Source organism: Anomaloglossus baeobatrachus, chromosome 1 (genome assembly GCF_048569485.1).
Source record: "Anomaloglossus baeobatrachus isolate aAnoBae1 chromosome 1, aAnoBae1.hap1, whole genome shotgun sequence".
NCBI lineage: Eukaryota > Metazoa > Chordata > Amphibia > Anura > Aromobatidae > Anomaloglossus > Anomaloglossus baeobatrachus.
The window spans coordinates 749,957,845-749,977,417 of NC_134353.1; the positions used below are offsets into that span (position 1 = coordinate 749,957,845).

Genomic DNA, 19,573 nt, shown 5'->3' on the forward strand with positions numbered 1-19,573 from the left:
GCTAGAAAAAAAGGAATTTACGGTAAGTAAACAAAATTCCCTTCTTTTTTTGTACACGTATTACATAGTCTTCTATCACTGGAGACATACAAAAGGATGTAGCTATACATTCAGATTACAAGTTCACTGCAATCAGACACCGTTACGTCACAGAGTGCGGACCCTCAGCAGAGGGAGGCGGCAGCAGAATACAGCTGTGTCTGCTGGGACTGGAGCTGGCTTCTACGCCTGTGAAGGGATGGCTGGAGGTAGAACGGTCAATGGCTGCCATATCTCAGCCTGTCGTATCCCACCAGAGGCAGCGGGGTTTGAATAGGCAGAAACACAAATACAAACAGTTTCTCTAACTGTATCTATTGTATTAAAGTAACAGAACTATATAACTTAGGTATCACAATAGCATTAACATGCAGAATGAGGTTGGGGGGGTGAATATTTGTTTGTATAGAAGAATTTGAGAAGTTCCATGTATCTCAACACATGTATCTCAACACACTAACCAATTCTAGTTATAAATTTAAAAACAAAAAAAAACAGCGACTGGCTCTTGGAACAAGTCCATAAAAGAGTGGTAAAGGGCTGCTGCTCTCACTTCCTCCGGACGTAAGGGATTTGTTGGCCTGTGAGGCTGTTTCCACACCTCCGGTTTTAGCAGAGGCGGCCAATCCGGCTCTAAAACCTATGCAACGGATGCGACGACAATACCACATCCTTTGCATAAGTTTTTGACATGCGGCCCGCTACTGAGCATGTGCAGTGGAAAAAAAACCGCATGCGGCGGCCGGATGCGGTGTTTGCCGCGTCCATAGGCATGCAATGCAAATCGCGCCGCATCGGCCGGATGCGTCGCGATGCAGATTTTTTTGCCGGACAAAAAACCGTGCCAGGCAACGTTCCATCCGGCCGCCGCATCGGCTAAATCTGCCGCATGCGGCAAAAACCGGACCGACCGCAAGCCCATGCGGCACAATCCGGCACTAATGAAAGTCTATGCAAAAAAAAACGGTTGCGGTTTTTCTGCAAAGCGCCGGATTGTGCCGCACAGGAAAAACCGGATGTGTGAAAGCAGCCTTAGCTGTACCATCACACCGACAGCTCATGCTGAATCTGGGATCTATTATGCCCAAGTCCTTTTCCCCTGTGCCATCACCTAGTTCTATTCCTCCCATACTATAGCTTTTTACATTTCTTTTACCCAGATGTAAAGACTTTGCATTTGTCCCTGATAAACACCATTCTGTTTGCCTCGCCCATTGTTTGAGTGTCTAGATGCTTTTCGAATACACTCTTTCCTCTCAAGTGTTGGCTATTCCTTCAATCTTCATATCATCTGCAAATTTTATGTTTCCCAATCATTCCATTGTCCAGATCATGTATAAAAAAAAATAGTAAACAGTACTGGGGGCAGGACAGAGCCTGGATGCACCCCACTTTTCCTCCAGAACGATGTGCAGCCAATTAGTATTACTCGTTGTGCCTGATCATTAAGCCAGTTGTGAAGCCATCTGATATTTTTGTTAATTCCGTAGTTGATCATTTTTTCAAGTATGATAAAGTATCACATTGCAAATGCCTTACTGGAGTCCAGGTATACTATATCCACAGCATTCCCCTGGTCCAACCAGTCAGTGACTTTGTTGTAGAAGGAAATCAAGTTGGTCTGACAAGATCTATTGGTAATAAAGCCGTGCTGGCTCAAGAAGGTTTCATGGTGTGAAGGTCAAGCTTACTGGCCTATAATTTCCCCCTTTTCATAGATAGGAACCACATTTGCCCAATCTAGAGGGACCTCTCCTGTTTCTCATGACTTCCTGAAGATTAAGGCATGCTGTACTATTACCTCTGCCATCTCTTTCAGGACTCTAGGGTGTAAATCATCTGGTCCTGGGGAATTTATTTCCTTTACCTTGGCTAATTATTCTCCCATCAATACCTTGCTTATTGCCAACTTTGACTCCTCCTGACCATTTCTATCATGATTATTGTGGATGCTTCCATTAGTTTTTTGGGAGAAGACCGATACGAAATACAAATTTAGTATCTCCACCTGCTGTTTCTCCTAGTTGACCGTTTCACCTTTTTCATCTGCACGACTTTAACCCCTTCACGACCGGCCGATTTTTCGCTTTCCTTTTTTTTTTTCGGCATTCTTTTTCTAAGAGACGTAACTTTTTTATTTTTCAGTCAATTTGGTCATGTGAGGGCTCATTTTTTTGCGGACCAAGCTGTACTTTTCAATGAAACCATAGGTTTTACCATAACGTGTACTGGAAAATGGCAAAAAAATTCCAAATGCAGAAAAATTGCAAAAAAAGTGCGATAGCACTATTGTTTTTGAGATATTTTATTCACAGTGTTCACTGTATGGTAAAACCGATGTGTGGGTGTGATGCCTCAGGACAGTGCGAGTTCATAGACACCAAACATGTATAGGTTTACTTTTATATAAGGGGTTAAAAAAATTCGGAAGTTTGTCTGAAAAAAGTGGCGCACGTTTTACGCCATATTCTGTGACCCGTAGCGTTCTCATTTTTCGGGATCTGAGGCTCAGTGACTGCTTATTTTTTGCGACTCGAGCTGTCGTTTTTAACGGTACAATTTTTGCGCAGATGCTACGTTTTGATCGCCTGTTATCGCATTTTGTGCAAAGGTTGTGGCAACAAAAAAACGTCATTTTGGCGTTTGGAATTTTTTTGCCGCTACGCCGTTTACTGATCAGATTAATTTTATATTTTGATAGATCGGGCGTTTCTGAACGCGGCGATACCAAATGTGTGTATATTTTTTTATTTTTTTAACCCTTTAATTTTCAATGGGGCGAAAGGGGGGTGATTTGAACTTATGTTTTTTTGTTTTTTTTTTTTAATTTAAAACTTTTTTCTTCACTTTTTTTGATTTTACTAGTCCCCCTAGGGGGCTATTGCGATCAGCAATCCGATCGCTCTGCACTATCTGCTGATCACAGCTACACAGCTGTAAACAGCAGATACGTGCACTTTCTGCTTCCCTGGCCTCCGTGGAAAGCGAAAGTGAAAGTAGTTCATGTCTAGCACTGGAGTCATCACATGACCCTGTGCTACCATGACAACCATCGGAAGTCACGTGATCAGGTCACGTGACTTCTGGTATCGGGCGGCAAGTAAAACTTTACCGCGATCGCGTTTATAATGGCGCTGTCACATATTGACAGCGCCATTACAGGGGTTAAACGGCACGAGCAGATAACGATTCTGCTCGTGCCTAGCAGGCACACATCTCAGCTGTGAAAATCAGCTGAGATGTGCACCGATCGCAGCATGCTGCTGCCAGGAGACCGCGGGCAGTAACGTTATGACCGCTAGGACGTAATTTTACGGCCCGCGGTCGTTAAGGGGTTAATGGTCTCTTTTTCTTTTCTTTCTCTTTTAAACACACCCAAAAATCCTTTTACCTTACTCTTGGCCTCTTTAGCAAGCCTCAATTCATGTTCGGCCTTAGCTCCTTTGGGACGCTAAAGGGCCCGTTCCACGCTACGATATATCTAACGATATGTCGTCGGGGTCACGTCGTTAGTGACGCACATCCAGCATCGTAGTGTGTGGCACCTACGAGCGACTGAACGAGCAAAAATACTCACCTTATCGTTGCTCGTTGACACGTCGCTCATTTTCAAAAAAAAAATAATAAATAAATATCGAACGTCCTTCTGTGTGCCGGTTGTTCATTGTTCCCGAGGCAGCACACGTCTCTCCGTGTGACACCCCGGGAATGATTAACTGCAGCTTACCTGTGTCCCGCCGGCAATGCGGAAGGAAGGAGGTAGGTGGGATGTTACGTCCCGCTCATCTCCGCCCCTCTGCTTCTTTTGGGCGGCCGCTGTGTGACGTTGCTGTGATGCCGAACGTCCCTCCCCCTTCAGGAAGAGGATGTTCGCCGGCCACAGCAAGGTCGTTTGGAAGGTAAGTACGTGTGACGGGGGTTAACGAATTGCCCGTGTTGCACAAACAATGGGGGCGGGTGCGATCGCACATGCGATCGCACGATAAGTCGCTGCGTGTAAAGCGGCCTTTATCTTGTAGTGTCTACAAACTGCCATGTCGTCTTCCTTAGACATAATCCCCATCTTCCACTTGTATGTTTCCTTTTTATTTTTCAGCAAGTGATGTAATTTTTGGACATCCATTCTGGTTTCTTTAGGTCTTTCCCATTGTTCTTCCTTTAAAATATCAACCCTTGCCTTTAGGCCCTTGACGTCTACTCTGCTAAACTCGACCCTTGAAGTCTTCTCAGGTCTCTCCCCCCTTGCAACCCCAAATTCAAATAAAGCTGTTTGTTTTTAAAAACGTCTTGAAATTGGTATCATTAGGTGCGTATTACGTGCAATTCCGCACCAAAAACACCTGTGGATTTTCCGCATCTAATGCAAGTCTATTGGAAAAGCCACAAGAGAAAATTGGGCAAGACAAATTGACGTGTTGTGGCTTGGAAAACAATGCACTACGATTGAGTTTATGCGGCGTAAAAGAAGCACAGTGGACACGAGTTCTTTTAATCCCGTCCACTTTGCTTGTACTGTAAAATGTAGTGTTTTGGATGCAGCAAAAATACGCAGAATCAAAAAAGTGAGTAAAATGATCGTGGCAACGTACCCTTAATGACATTACTGGAATCAGTCTCTTTCCCTACTTTACGCTACTCTCAGATGAGGTAGCAAACACCTGGTAACAGATTCACTTTAAGAGCCCCCCAAAAAATTAGTCCTAATAAGTGCTCAACTCAAACAGATAGATCTTCTAGAAACATGCTCTTTAAAATGAAACATGTACTTACCACAGATTTTAAGAGGTGCTTCAAGTTCAAGCAAAATTGGTTGACTGAGGAATATTTCACGAGACTTCAAGCATAGCCCTCTAATTTCATTTTCTTGAAGCTGGACATTTTTTCCAGGCTTTGATCCTCTTACTAAAAATAAGAAATAAAACGTAATAAAAACAGCTTGTATGTATGCTAAAGGCAGGTATAATCATTGATTATTATGCATTAACTTTCAGGAGGAGTTGTAGTTTTCTATACTATTTCTAAAGTTTCTTGGGACGTTATAATAGCAATCTTTATATAAAAATGAATTTATGTTGTCTGTTCTTTGGTTCAGTTGTATAGCTATGCATAATCTTTCCAAAATTTGGCACACAGGTAAGTCAGGCACTTTGGAAGATGAACATGTTAGAAAAAAGGAATACAAAAAGGAAATATTAATTTAAAGGGAACTGTGATGGAATAAAACAAAACTAATAACCTGCAGATATGGGGTCAATCAGTAGGTTAAAGTGAACCTGTCAGGGACAATATGGACCCAGAACCATGAGCAGTCCTGGGTGCATATTGCTATTCCCTGCCTAACCAACCCTGTACACACTAGCATAGATAGAGATCTTTAGAAAAAGTATTTCTAAAGATCTTTTATGATATGCTATTGAGCGCATGGACTAGTCGCAAGGGCGTTATTTCCCAGTGACTAGTACGCCCTCTTAGCACGCCCACAGGTGCGTGCTAACATGCCATGCAAAGCCTTTTGCCCAGCATCATCAGCGGTGACGTGTGTACTTGTGTCCGTCGTCACGGCTTCAGGCGCTGGGTTTAGGGTCAGTGCGTCCGATCATAAGTCTCGGCACTTCCGGTCATGCGCACTAAACCTCTCTGAAGCTGGGACGCGTACACCCAGCTTCATAGTGTGCATGACTAGAAGTACTGGGACTTCTGATTGTGCAGACTGACACTAATTTGGGCATATGAGGCGGTGACAACTAACACAGGTTCCCACGTCACCGCCGATGACGCTGGGCAATAGGCTTTGCATGGCATGTTAGCTCGCCCCTATGGGCATGATAACATGTTAAGAGGATGGACTAGTCGGGGAAAATAATGCCCTTGCGACTAGTCCATACGCTTATTAGCATTTCAAAGGATCTTTAGAAATACTTTTTCTAAATATCTGTTTATGTATGCTACTAGTTGCTGAAACATGCACCCAGAACTGCTCGTGGACCTGACAAGCTCCCTTTACTACCATTCTAAAGTCACATGAATGCCGCATTGAAAGCCCAGCTACTGGGAGGAAATTAACTTTATTCTTCCCATCATCTGTCGGGCTTTCAGTCAGAGGTATGGAGGAATAAAGTTAATTTCCTATCAGTAGCCAGGCTTTCAGTGCAGTGGCCACACAGTTTTAGAATGCTATTAACCCCATATAAGCAGGTTATTAACACTTTTTTACATTACATGTTCCCTTTATATCTTTTTAGGGCAACACTAAAGACACACAAAATGTCTGAGCATACCTCATATGTCCACTCCGTAGCAAAATTTTTAACCACACAGACAAAAAATTAAACCAAACGGACCTGTGTAAGGCAATTCTACTAGTATTCCAATAATGACAGAGCTTGTGCCTATATTATGCCCCATGTTGCCATTGCAACCGACCACATCATGATGCATTGTGAGGCTGACAGCAGGACTCCCACTGTAAACTCCCAAGTACCCAGCAGCAGATCTCTCAATGGACAGACTAAAGGTGGTGTCACACACAGCAACAACGACGTCGCTGCTACGTCACCATTTTCTGTGACGTTGCAGCGACATCCCGTCGCTGTGTGTGACATCCAGCAACGAGCTGGCCCCTGCTGTGAGGTCGCCGCTCGTTGCTGAATGTCCAGCTTCATTTTTTGGTCGTCGCTCTCCCGCTGTGACGCACAGATCGCTGTGTGTGACACCGAGTGAGCGACGAAATGAAGCGAGCAGGGAGCAGGAGCCGGCATCTGGCAGCTGCGGTAAGCTGTAACCAAGGTAAACATCGGGTAACCAAGGTGGTTACCCGATCTTTACCTTCGTTACCAGCCTCCGCCGCTCTCACGGTGCCAGTGCCAGCTCCTGCTCTCTGCACATGTAGCTGCAGGACACATCGTGTAATTAACCCGATGTGTACTGTAGCTAGGAGAGCAGGGAGCCAGCGCTCAGTGTGCGCGGCTCCCTGCTCTCTGCACATGTTGCAGCACTGTCGTTATGATCGCTGCTTCGGCTGCTGTTTGACAGCTAAGCAGTGACTTACAAGGTCGCTGCTACGTCACAGAAAATGGTGACGTAACAGCGACGTCGTTGTCGCTGTCGTTTAGTGTGACTCCAGCTTAAGGCTATGTTCACACTGGGCGTTTTTTAGCTACGTATTTGCCTTAGTTTATGCAAATCAATGCTAATAAAACGCTGCTTTTTACAGTCCCTGCAAAGTCTGAGATTTCTGAAATCTCATGCACACACAATTGCACAAGTCAGGATTTTTTCCTGTGGGCTTTATCTTGGCTGGGTATCAATATTGAGTGGGGCCGCACGCTGTTTTTTTTTTTTAATTATTTAAATAATAAAAAAACAGCATGGGGTCCCTGTTATTTTGATACCCAGCCCAGGTAAGCACAGTTGGGGGCTGCAGCCTGTAACTGTAGGCTTTATCTGTGCTGGGTATCAAAATATGGGGGGACCCTACGTCTTTTTAAAAATTTTATTTTTTACTGTACAATAGATCCGCAGACTCCAGTGTGGGGGGGAGGGGGAAGCAGTGAATATGCATGAGGCTAATGAGCGACAACGGAAGTAGGAGGGTCCGCGGGAGCAGGTACGGATAATCCTAGAATGTATGGGCTTCTAGTAGGCGTAACAAGCTGGGTTAGTGAGTTTGGCCATATTTTCTCCCATCCACTGCAATCATGCTTCGTCCCCATGCCCCCCATGTGATAGGGGCCCATACACTCTAGCATGCACCGGAGACTGGTAAGTATAGGGCGCTTGGTTTACTTTTTTTTTTATATATCAGAGTGCTGGGACCAGGTCGGCTCGGCCCAGCACTCGGGTACTCTTGAACCCTTGCTGGTCTTGACATCAAAGAAAAAAATAAATAAATAAACTGTAAAAACACCACAAAAACTGCACCAAAACCGCAGATGACTCCCAGGAGACATTCTGCCACAAGGTCAAATTTTGGTCAGGAAAAAAAACGCTGCAAAAACATCCTGTGTGAACATAGCCTAAGCATCTACCGAAGAGATGTCACAAATCTGTTAAGTCACAAAACCAGTGGACACAGAACTCTAAAATGCCTTAAATTTTGGATCTGCAGATCTGACAAATGTATAGAAATGGCAAATACTGAAATAGTAGACTAGTGGTCAGTATCTACAGTGAAACACATGGCAACTACCTGCCTGTTCTACCTGGTGCTGCTCAGAGCTGTCACACACCAATCCTGCCACCGTTTCTGCTTCTCCACATCAACAGAGCAACCACAGAATCACCGGCAGAGCAGGTGGGTACTTAGCAATTACCTGCCTGTTAGTTTTAAGGCCAAAAGTGAAAAAAAAAAAAGTGATTAAAATAGTCCTGGACAAGCCCTTTCATTTTCTAAAATATACATTCACATGGGTTGGATTTTTGAGGCGAACTCAAGAATTTTAGACCAGGCAAATAAAATCCACAATGGAACATACAGTCCCAGGTGATTATATCTTAATATTTGTAACAATTAAAACACGCTATGAAAAGAACGCTGGTCATAAGATAGTGGACTTGTGTGTTTCAGCGTGAACCCTTAGTTATTATCAAGAATACGAGAAGTTTATTGCAGATTTTAAAAGGCGTTTTACCATAAAGTAAATGCCTTGTGTACACGGTGTTCCAAATTATTATGCAAAAAGAGTTTAGGAGTGATAAGGTCAGAAATTTTTTGTTTGTCATTTAAACTCATTGATGGTGATGTGTGTCAGGGTTCTTTATATCACTGAAAGCAATTGCAGATACCTGTGCAAATTAGTTTGGAAGGTGTGTCCAAATAAAGGCAAGACTACTTAAGAAGGCTGTCCCATATTATTAAGCAGCCTACATTTTTTGCCAAAATGGGAAAGAAAAAGGATGTGTCGGCTGCTGAGAAGCAACAAATTGTGGAGTATTTAGGTCCAGGCATGACTACAATCAACATTGCCAAGACATTTCATCGTGATCATCGCACAATCAAGAAGTATGTAGCTGATTCACAGCACACGCGTGTGCGTGCTGATAAGTAGAAATCGAGGACTCTTTCCAACAGGCAATTGCGTCAGGTTAAAAGAGCAGCTGCTAAAATGCCTTGTCATAGCAGCAGACAAGTCTTTGAAGCTGCTGGTGCCTCCAACGTCCCCTGAACAACAAGATGCAGGGTCCTTCAGAGGTTTGCAGCTGAGCGTAAGCCATCCTGTCGACCACCTCTATCCACTGCACACAAGCAGAAACGGCTCCAGTGGGCCAAACGATACATGAAGACTGACTTCCAAACTGTTTTGTTCACCAATGAGTGCCGTGCAACTCTCGATGGTCCAGATGGATGGAGTGGAGGATGGCTGGTTGCTGGACACCCTATGAAAACACGGCTAAGGCACCAACAAGGAGGAGGTGGAGTAATGTTGTGGGCTGGAATCATGGGGAGAGAGATTGTCGGACCCTTTAGGATCCCAGAAGGGGTAAAGATGAACTCCATAATCTATGTGGAGTTTTCTAAAACAGCACTTCCTGCCATGGTTCAGGAGGAAGAACCATGCATTCCGCAGCAAGATCATTTTCATGCAAGATAATGCACCGTCTCATGCTGCAAATAACACATCTGCATCTCTGGCTGCTATGGGCATAAAAGAGGACAAACTTATGGTGTGGCCACCATCTTCCCCTGACCTCAACCCCATTGAGAACCTTTGGAGCATCATCAAAAGGAGTGTCTATGATGGCGGGAGGCAGTTCACATCTAAGCAACAGCTCTGGGAGGGTATTCTGTCCACATGCAAAACAATTGAAGCACAAACCATCCAAAAACTGACAAATTCAATGGACGAGAGAGTTCAGAATCTTCTTTCAAACAAGTGGTCCTATGTGCAAATGTAACATCACCTAGAATTAAGTTTTGACTTGAAAACAGATTTCATTTTGTAATAAGCTGATAATGCTTATAATTTCACAATTGACCATTTTGTTTTTCAAAATAAAAAGGTTGAAAACTGCATAATTTGGAATTTTGAGTGTTTATTATTTTTAAAAATATACTGTTTTCACAGGCAGTTTGATCAAAAACATTTCAATTATACTCGATTAGTAGATGACTGGAAAATAACTGACTGCAATTCATAAAGTTAATTTAGGAAAATATGAAAAAATATTTTTTGCATAATAATTTGGAACAGTAAAATCTTGGAAAACCAATTAACTTTTCAAATACAGTACAATTGCTTTTCAAAATAGATTTTTTTTTCCTACTATAGACTGATAACCATATAACTCATACAGTAGTTGCTTCTTTGGCTCTGATTAACTACATGTATATATTTTTTCTGCAGTAAATGGGTTATGTGAGCGGACAACTGAGGAGCCCATAACCCACTGTTAGTAGCTCTCATAATGCTCACAGCAAATCAGCATGTGCACATGGGTGAGACAGTCAGCGTTGTTCTACACCAGGGGACTCAAACACGCAGCCCGCGTCAGGCCCTCCTCAGGCCGGCTCTTGCGGCCGCAAAGCACATGAACCCAGTAAGGATTACAGCCACCGGTGCAGAGGCCACAGCAGTCAGTGCTTTATTTCAGATGAACATTTTGCTGGCGCTGCACAGAGTCAAGCTCTGTCTGCACAACTATTCTTAAATGGCAGCCGCCGGCTAATCATAGGCAAGCAGCTGACACATATGATGTCAGCTGCTTGTCTCTTATTGGCCGGTGGCTGCTATTGGAATAATTGTGCAGAGAGAGTTTGACTCTACACAGTGTTAGCTAAGCATTCATCTGAATTTCAGATGAATCGCTGATAGAGGCGGACCCTGCACCAGCTGCAATAGTTACCGGGTCCACGTAACTGCAGGCTGCTAGAAGCAGGGAAGCAATCCACTCACAAGTACCGGTAATATATAAAGTAAATCAATACCTCCAAAGTATATTCAAGAGGACGCTGATTACAATTAAAACAATTGTAATATAGACAAAATTTCTTTAACTGCTTCTGTCCCTAGCGATTTTCTATCCCCCCTTCCCCTTCTTCCAAGAGCCATAATTTTTTTTTTATTTTCCGTCAATATAGAAATATGAGCGCTGGTTGGACGAGTTGTACTTTTGACACGTTCATGTTGTACTGGAAAATGGAGGGGGGGGGGAATCAAAGTGCGGTGTAATTGCAAAAGAAGTGCAATTGTACAATTTTTACACCCCCCCCCCCCCCCCCCCATGTTCACTGTACGGTAAAACTTAACTGGCAATATGACTCCCCAGGTCAGTACGAGTTTATAGATACCGAACATTCTAAGTTTTACTTTTATCTAGGTGATGGAAAAAAAAATTCTGAAGTTTGTATAAAATAAATAGATAAATTGTGCTATTGTCACCATTTTACGAGACCCATAGAATCCATTTTTTTCAGGATCTCAGGCTCAGTGACTGCTTATTTTTTATATCATAAGCTGGCGTTTTTAACTACACAATTTTTGGGTAGATGTGATGTTTTGATGGACTGTTATTGCATTTTAATGCAAAGTTGCACTAACCCAAAAAGTTTAATCCTAGAGTTTTGATATTTTTTTTTTTTAACTACCCCTTTACCGATGAGATTGAGTTTATATTTTGATAGATCGGGCATTTCTGAATGCGGCAATACCAAATGTGTATTTTGTTATTGTATTATTTTTAATGGGGCAAAAGGGGGGTGATTTGAACAGTCCGATTGCTTTTGCTGACCAGAGCAATGCTTCAGCATCACTGTGAACAACAGAAATGCTGTTCTCCTGTTATTCACAGAAAGTGAGTCATGACAGTGAAAGGGGTCAGCAGCTGACAACCCATGGTAACTTCTAAATCCCAGTCGCCAGAGGGACCTCTGCTGACATCATACCCATGTGACCAGAAGGGGTGGGGCCTCCGCCACATGAGCTGATTCCAGGAAGATACATTGTTCTTTTAAATCCACATGGGCATTGACTTAATAGAAGCAGGGGTCTGGTGGTAAGACCATCAGATGGGGGAGGTGCAGGGGGTGCAAAGCCCTCCTTGTATCAGTATGGTGGATGGGAGGAAAGATCACCACGCGTACCAAACAAGCCGTCATGCCCACTAACCAAGCCGGTCATGCCCACAGGTCCTTCTGGGATTTAGCCACAACCGATCTCCTTTATCTGCTGCAGCCCCCCTTCATTTGCCACCGCTCTCCCCCATCAGCCGCTGCCCCCCTCCGTGAGCTGCTGCCCGCTCTGTCCCATCTCTCACCTTCCCCAATCTGCTGCCCACTCTCACTCATAAGCCGCTGCCCCCCTCCCTGATCTGCTGCCCCCTCTCTTCCCCCCTCCCTGATCTGCTGTCTGCTCTCTCCTATCATCTTCATCTGCTGCCCACCCTCTCTCCCACAGCCCTCTCTCCCACCCGCCGTGCCTCCATTCGCCGCACCCTCTCCCATCCTCCATCCATCTTTTTTTTCCATCCCACCTAGTCCCCCCCCTTTTTGCAGCACATCCGTGCGTGCGTCCTGATTTTTTTTTATGTAAACTAAGAAAGAACTACAAATAAACTTAGTTTAGGGCCAGTAAAATGATACTGTAGTAATCGTCAACTACAGTATTTTTTTACTGAATATTGTAAGGGTCATCCCAGTGCCACACGAGAGCGATGCACGAGTCTCACAACGCATCATCCGGCACGGTTGCTCTCTTCCAGACAGGAGTGTGATGCGATGCGAGATTCGTGCATCGCTGTCACGTGTGGCACTTGCCTTAGTGTCAGTTGCAGGCGCTCATATTTTTTTTTTTTTTACTGACATCCGTACTTTTTATTTCACCAAACTAACTTTTTTTGTATGGGGGGGGGGGGTCTAGTTTCCAAAATGGGGTCACATGTGGGGGGGCTCCATTGTTTAGGCACCTCAGGGGGTCGCCAAACGCAATATGGCGTCTCCTCTTCTGAGCCACGCTGTGCACCCAAACAATTGATTTCCACCACATATGAGGTTTCTGTGTACTCAGGAAAAAATGCACCATAAAATTGTGCAATTTCTCCTGATACCCTTGTGAAAATGCTAAATTTTATGGGTAAAGTAACATTTTTGTGTAAAAAAGTAAAATTTTCATTTTTTACTTCTACATTGCTTTGGTTGTTGTGAAGCTCCAAAAGGGTTAATAAACTTCTTGGATGTGGTTTTAAGCAGAGTGAGGGGTGCAGATTTAAAATGGGGTATTTTCTGTTGCCTAGGTTTCTCAAATCACTCCAAATGTGATGTGGTACCCAAAAATTTTTTTGTAAATTTTGTTGGAAAAATGAGAAATTGCAGATGAACTTTGACCCCTCTAACGTCCTAACGAAACAAAAAAATTTGTTTAGAAAATTGAGCTGGTGTAAAGTAGACATGTGGGAAATGTTATTTAGTAACTATTTTGTGTGACATCTCTTTCAGATTTATGGACATAATCACTGATCTCGGGGAGACCAGCCAGAGAAAACACTGCCGGCAGCCAGCGAGGGCGCTAAAGACAGTGAAATCCTAGGTACATTGCACCCTGGGAAATATGCAAATCAAAAAAGTCCGTGGAGCCTCTGTTAGGAGTCTCAACACAGAAACCAGCCAGATATCCCTCCGGGAAGGACCCAGCCAAGGGGTGGCTCTTTTTAGGAGACCACCATAACCACTATATTAAAGTGGCCCTTTTAGTCAATATCCACCTTTTTGACAAGTTTAAAGCTATGACAAGGGAAATACCAAGGCCAGGTATCCATCCACAGACAGCTGTTTCGGGGTATTGCCCCTCATCAGTGTGGAGTAGGATTCTGGCCAGGTGGGAGCAATGCCTAGTAGACCAACAAGACAAAATCACTGATCTCGGGGAGAAACAGCTGTCTGTGGATGGATACCTGGCCTTGGTATTTCCCTTGTCATAGCTTTAAACTTGTCAAAAAGGTGGATATTGATTAAAAGCAGGGCTGTGGAGTCGGAGTCGGAGTCGTGGAGTCGGAGTCGGAGTCGGAGCTCATTTTGGTGGAGTCGGAGTCGGAGTCGGTATAAAATGCACCGACTCCGAAAATATATAATAAATTGGGGACAGGAGTGCAATGCAGAATGTGCTGAATATTTTACTAAATAACAACATTTAGTATAATGCTTATATTTAAGTGAAAAATTTATTGTAGTACAATGTGAACATCAGACATTTAATTGTTTTTATGATACAATAATCAAGATATTTGGATAGAACATAAAATATTTATTGGAATACAACTTTAGAACACAAAAAAACTAATAAATTGTAAATATGTAATATATATAATATATATATATAGTGTATATACACACACACACAAGATATATATGTAATCTACTGTATATTACATAGTGTATTACACATTTACAATTTATTACAGTTTGTGTTCTAAAGTTGTATTCCAATAAATATATTTTATGTTCTATCCAAATATCTTGATTATTGTATCATAAAAATTATTAAATGTCTGATGTTCACATACACATATTCATGTACTACAATAAATTTTTCACCTAACTATAAGCAATATATGTAGGAGTCGGAGTCGGAGCCGGAGTTGGAGTCGGAGCCGGAGTCGGTGCAAGAGAATTTGAGGAGTCGGAGTCGGAGTCGAAGGTTTGGCTTACCGACTCCACAGCCCTGATTAAAAGGGCCACTTAATATAGTGGTTATGGTGGTCTCCTAAAAAGAGCCACCCCTTGGCTGGGTCCTTCCCGGAGGGATATCTGGCTGGTTTCTGTGTTGAGATTTATGGACATAAAATTTTGAAAATTGCGAAATTTTCAAAGTTTTCGCCAAATTTCCGAAATTTTCAATAAACGCAAAACATATATCGGCCTAAATTTACAACTGACATGAAGTACAATATGTCACGAAAAAACTGTCAGAATCGCCAGGATCCGTTGAAGCGTTCCAGAGTTATATCATAAAGGGACACTGGTCAAAATTGCAAAAAATGGCCGGGTCCTTAACGTGAAAACAGGCTGGGGGCTGAAGGTGTTAAATTAAAGAGCTCCAATTTATTCTCCATACAGGTGATTTTTGTTGTCCTGAGTACATGTTACCCCTCCCACACAGGGTAACGGGCAGCTTTCACTGCATTAGTGTGCACAAAAGTCCTGCCAATCAGTGTGTGGGCAGAAGAATCAGAACGCCCACTGTCTCCTTGGATTTGTTCTGCTTTTACTCAGAAATTCTACTCAATCATATTAACCTACATATCACATTGCTCAGCTTAACATAGGATACAAGGCCTTATTTGCCAATATAGATTTCTGACAGATTTTTTTTGTCTCTCTTTATAATGTCTAACATAAAAGTTAGTTTTATATTTTGATAGATCAGAGTTTTAGGAATATATCAATACCAAATATGTTTAAGGGGAGAAGGTGCGGGTGATTTGAATATAGTTTTATTCAAAAAACTATTACCATATTTTGTAGGCTCCTTAGAGGTTTTGAACCTGCAATAGTTTGATATACTGCAATACCACAGTATTATAGGTAAAGCCTAGACCGATGCGGAGCTTTACAGGAGGACCAGGATGGCAGCAACCATAGCAATCCATCGATATCCCGCAAACGCATCGTAGGTGCTGATATGAGCCGATGCCTTTGCCCACCGACATCAGCTCCATTTAAATGCCACTGTCAAATGTAGAGCAACATCTAAATGGTTAACTGAAGTTAGAGGTACTTGGCTACAACCGCTGCTGTAAGAGGCAGACGAGGGCAATGTAACACAACCGGCATCTGCCGCAGCTCGAGCCCCTTCCAGACATGGAGACCCTAATGAGGACATATATTTATGTCTTTCACTCAGACTATTGTCATGGATCAATCGTTTTTTTTAAAAGAAAAACTATGAACAAAGTACTTTCTCAGTTAGTACCGAAGTAGAGGCAACCATACAAGTCCTACCCAAGAACAGCAAGTTACTCATCCAAATCTGTTCCTGACACTTCTTCAAAATCCACAAAACATTTCAGTAAATGTCATCAGAAAGTCTCATGTTTCTCAGTTCCCCCTCCCTTTTCCCATCCTGACAGATACTGTCCAGTGCAAGGGTGCTAATAAAGTTAGAGGACCTGTCACCAAGTCACAAGTGGCCAGTGTTTGCTCTTTTTATTTGTGCTGCTCCCCTGTTTATTTAATGCAAATTATTATGATCTTTACTAAAGGGGGCAGTGCTCATAAGCATTTTCTGGGGTTATCTTTATACTGCTCTTCACTTCCCCTTAATTAATCATAAAATATTAGCACTAACTAAAAATATCCATATCTTTGGAACAGTAGTAAATAATGGAGCGACAAGAATAAAACTAGGAAAAACTGTCCACTTCTGAGCTGGTGTCAGGTCCTCTTTAACCGCTTAGTGCAAATATTGTAGTAATTTACACCACTTGTGAATCTGTCAGCCCCGCTTTAGCACCTTGTTCCAGTAAAGCTCCACCAGCTTTTCAATAAGTTAGTCAGAACTTGTGTAAAAACACCTAGAGCAGCTACATTTTTGTGCAATTACAACTTGTGCAACATTTTAAAATAATTTCAAAATAGTTTTACACCAAAATTCTGAGGAAAACTGATGAATCAGCTCCAATGTATATTAGAGGTATTAAATCACACCTTCACTTTAGAGATTTGATGATTAAAAAAAATAAATACATTTCTGCAATCAAAGATCCAAGATCCAGAAATGAGTGCATCGGGGCAGGACTATTTGGATCGGGTATTCAGTAACGTGTCCTCCCCTCTTTAAATGTCTCCCCTCTGCTGCCACGAACACAGTATTTTGCTCAAACTCTTTAATAAAATGGCGCTGGAATCAGCAATGTGCGCACCGTGACCACCGGCACCATTTTAATGTAAAGATGAATTTGAGTGGCAGCGGTGCATGTGCAGATTGAAATGTTTTGTTTTTTGTTTTTTTTAAATCAGTGTATACGCCACCCCGTTCATAGTCATTTCCACAGTGTCCTCAGTAAAATGGGACCGAATATCACAGTGCACGCATGTGCTGTTTCCGGGGCCATTTCATTGAAGAGTGGGAGAAAACCAAACAATGTTTACAGATTGGCCACACTGTTAATTGCAGAGGCAAAAGGGAGAAATTTAAACAGTGGTCCAGGCAGCCAGGGGAGGAATCATTACCAAAATTCCAGCCTGTGTTAAAGCCAGGGCTGTGGAGTCGGTAAGCCAAACCTTCGACTCCGACTCCTCAAATTCTCTTGCACCGACTCCGACTCCGGCTCCGACTCTGGCTCCGACTCTGGCTCCGACTCTGGCTCCGACTCCGACTCCTACATATATTGCTTATAGTTAGGTGAAAAATGTATTGTAGTACATGAATATGTGTATGTGAACATCAGACATTTAATAATTTTTATGATACAATAATCAAGATATTTGGATAGAACATAAAATATATTTATTGGAATACAACTTTAGAACACAAAAAACTGTAATAAATTGTAAATATGTAATACACTATGTAATATACAGTAGATTACATATAAATCTTGTGTGTGTATATACACTGTGTATATATATATATATATATATATATATATATATATATATATATATATATATATATATATATATATATATATATATATATATATATATATATATATATATATATATATTACATATTTACAATTTATTAGTTTTTTGTGTTCTAAAGTTGTATTCCAATAAATATTTTATGTTCTATCCAAATATCTTGATTATTGTATCATAAAAACAATTAAATGTCTGATGTTCACATTGTACTACAATAAATTTTTCACTTAAATATAAGCATTATACTAAATATTATTTAGTAAAATATTCAGCACATTCTGCATTGCACTCCTGTCCCCAATTTATTATATATTTTAGGAGTCGGAGTCGGTGCATTTTATACCGACTCCGACTCCACCAAAATGAGCTCCGACTCCGACTCCACGACTCCGACTCCGACTCCACAGCCCTGGTTAAAGCCACGTCACACTAAGCAACATCGCTAGCAACATCACTGCTGAGGCACAACTTTTGTGACGTAGCAGCGATGTTGCTAGCGATGTTGCTGTGTGTGACATCCAGCAACAACCCGGGCCCCTGCTGTGAGGTCGCTGGTTGTTGCTAAATGTCCTGGGCCATTTTTTAGTTGTTGCTCTCCTGCTGTGAAGCACACATCGCTGTGTGTGACAGCGACAGAGCAACAACTGAATGTGCAGGGAGCCGGCTTCTGCGGACGCTGGTAACCACAGTAAACATCGGGTAACCAAGAAGCCCTTCCCTTGGTTACCCGATATTTACCTTCGTTACCAGCGTCCGCCGCTCTCACACTGCCAGTGCCGGCTCCCTGCTCTCTGCACACGTAGCCACAGTACACATCGGGTAATTAACCCGATGTGTACTGTGGCTAGGAGTGCAGGGAACAGGGAGCCGGCACTGGCAGCGTGAGAGTGGTGGACGCTGGTAACGAAGGTAAATATCGGGTAACCAAGGTAAGGGCTTCTTGGTTACCCGATGTTTACCGTGGTTACCAGCGTCCGCAGAAGCAGACTCCCTGCACACGTAGCAGAGTACACATCGGGTAATTAACCCGATGTGTACTGTGGCTAGGTGTGCAATGAGCCAGCGCTAAGCGGTGTGAGCTGGTAACCAAGGTAAATATCGGGTTGGTTACGCGATATTTACCTTAGTTACCAAGCGCAGCATGCTTCCACGCGTTGCTGCTGGCTAGGGGCTGGTCACTGGTGAGATCTGCCTGTGTGACAGCTCACCAACAACCCGTGTAGCGACGCTCCAGCGATCCCTGCCAGGTCAGGTTGCTGGTGGGATCGCTGGAGCGTCGCTTAGTGTGACGGTACCTTTAGAGCCGCTGCAGTCTACCAGTAGGAAGGAGAATCCCATTGAGAATACAATTGGAACTAAGGTGGAGGATAGGGGTTTAAAAGATGACTACTGTGCTGTAGAAGATGAGGCACCACACTCCCAAGTAGCTTTATTACGTTTCAGGCTCGAACCAAACCCTTTCCAAATCAAACTACACAAGTTTAATTTGAACAAAAAGTGTTCGGTTCGAGTCTGAAACACATAATAAAGCTACTTGGGAGTGTGGTGTCTCACCTGTTAGCACAGCGGTCATCTTTAAGCCCCTATCCTTCACCTTAGGCTGGGGTCACACTTGCGTGACTCGTGCGGGGATCACAGCGGCTCTCCTAACAGGAGCATACCAGCTTCATGCATTTCTATAAAGATGACACGCTCCTGACACCATTATTTAGAATTCTACAGTAAGTTATGAATCAGGCTCTATTGTTTTTTGAGTTAGAGACACTGTACAATGCAGAAAAAGCCTTGCACAAGATATCTTCATGACAAATTTTACATTTGTTCCATGAGGATTTTCCTGATAAATTGCTGCAAACTTTACTCTATGCATTAAGGGGGTATGTGGTTATATGCTAGAATTCTACAAGAATTGATTGTCAATTTGTGTGGAAAATAACTGCAACAAACGAGATTTGTTTG

General features: G+C 42.7%; 1 protein-coding gene across 1 annotated transcript in view; it reads right to left on the reverse strand.

Annotated features, from left to right (window-relative positions):
• Positions 1-19,573, reverse strand: part of PPP1CC (protein phosphatase 1 catalytic subunit gamma) — a 56,835-nt gene that overhangs the window by 27,445 nt on the left and 9,817 nt on the right. Inside the window, exon 2 of the mRNA XM_075323689.1 lies at positions 4,810-4,941. Coding sequence (XP_075179804.1) covers positions 4,810-4,941 — 132 coding nt within the window. The remainder of the gene's footprint in view (positions 1-4,809; positions 4,942-19,573) is intronic.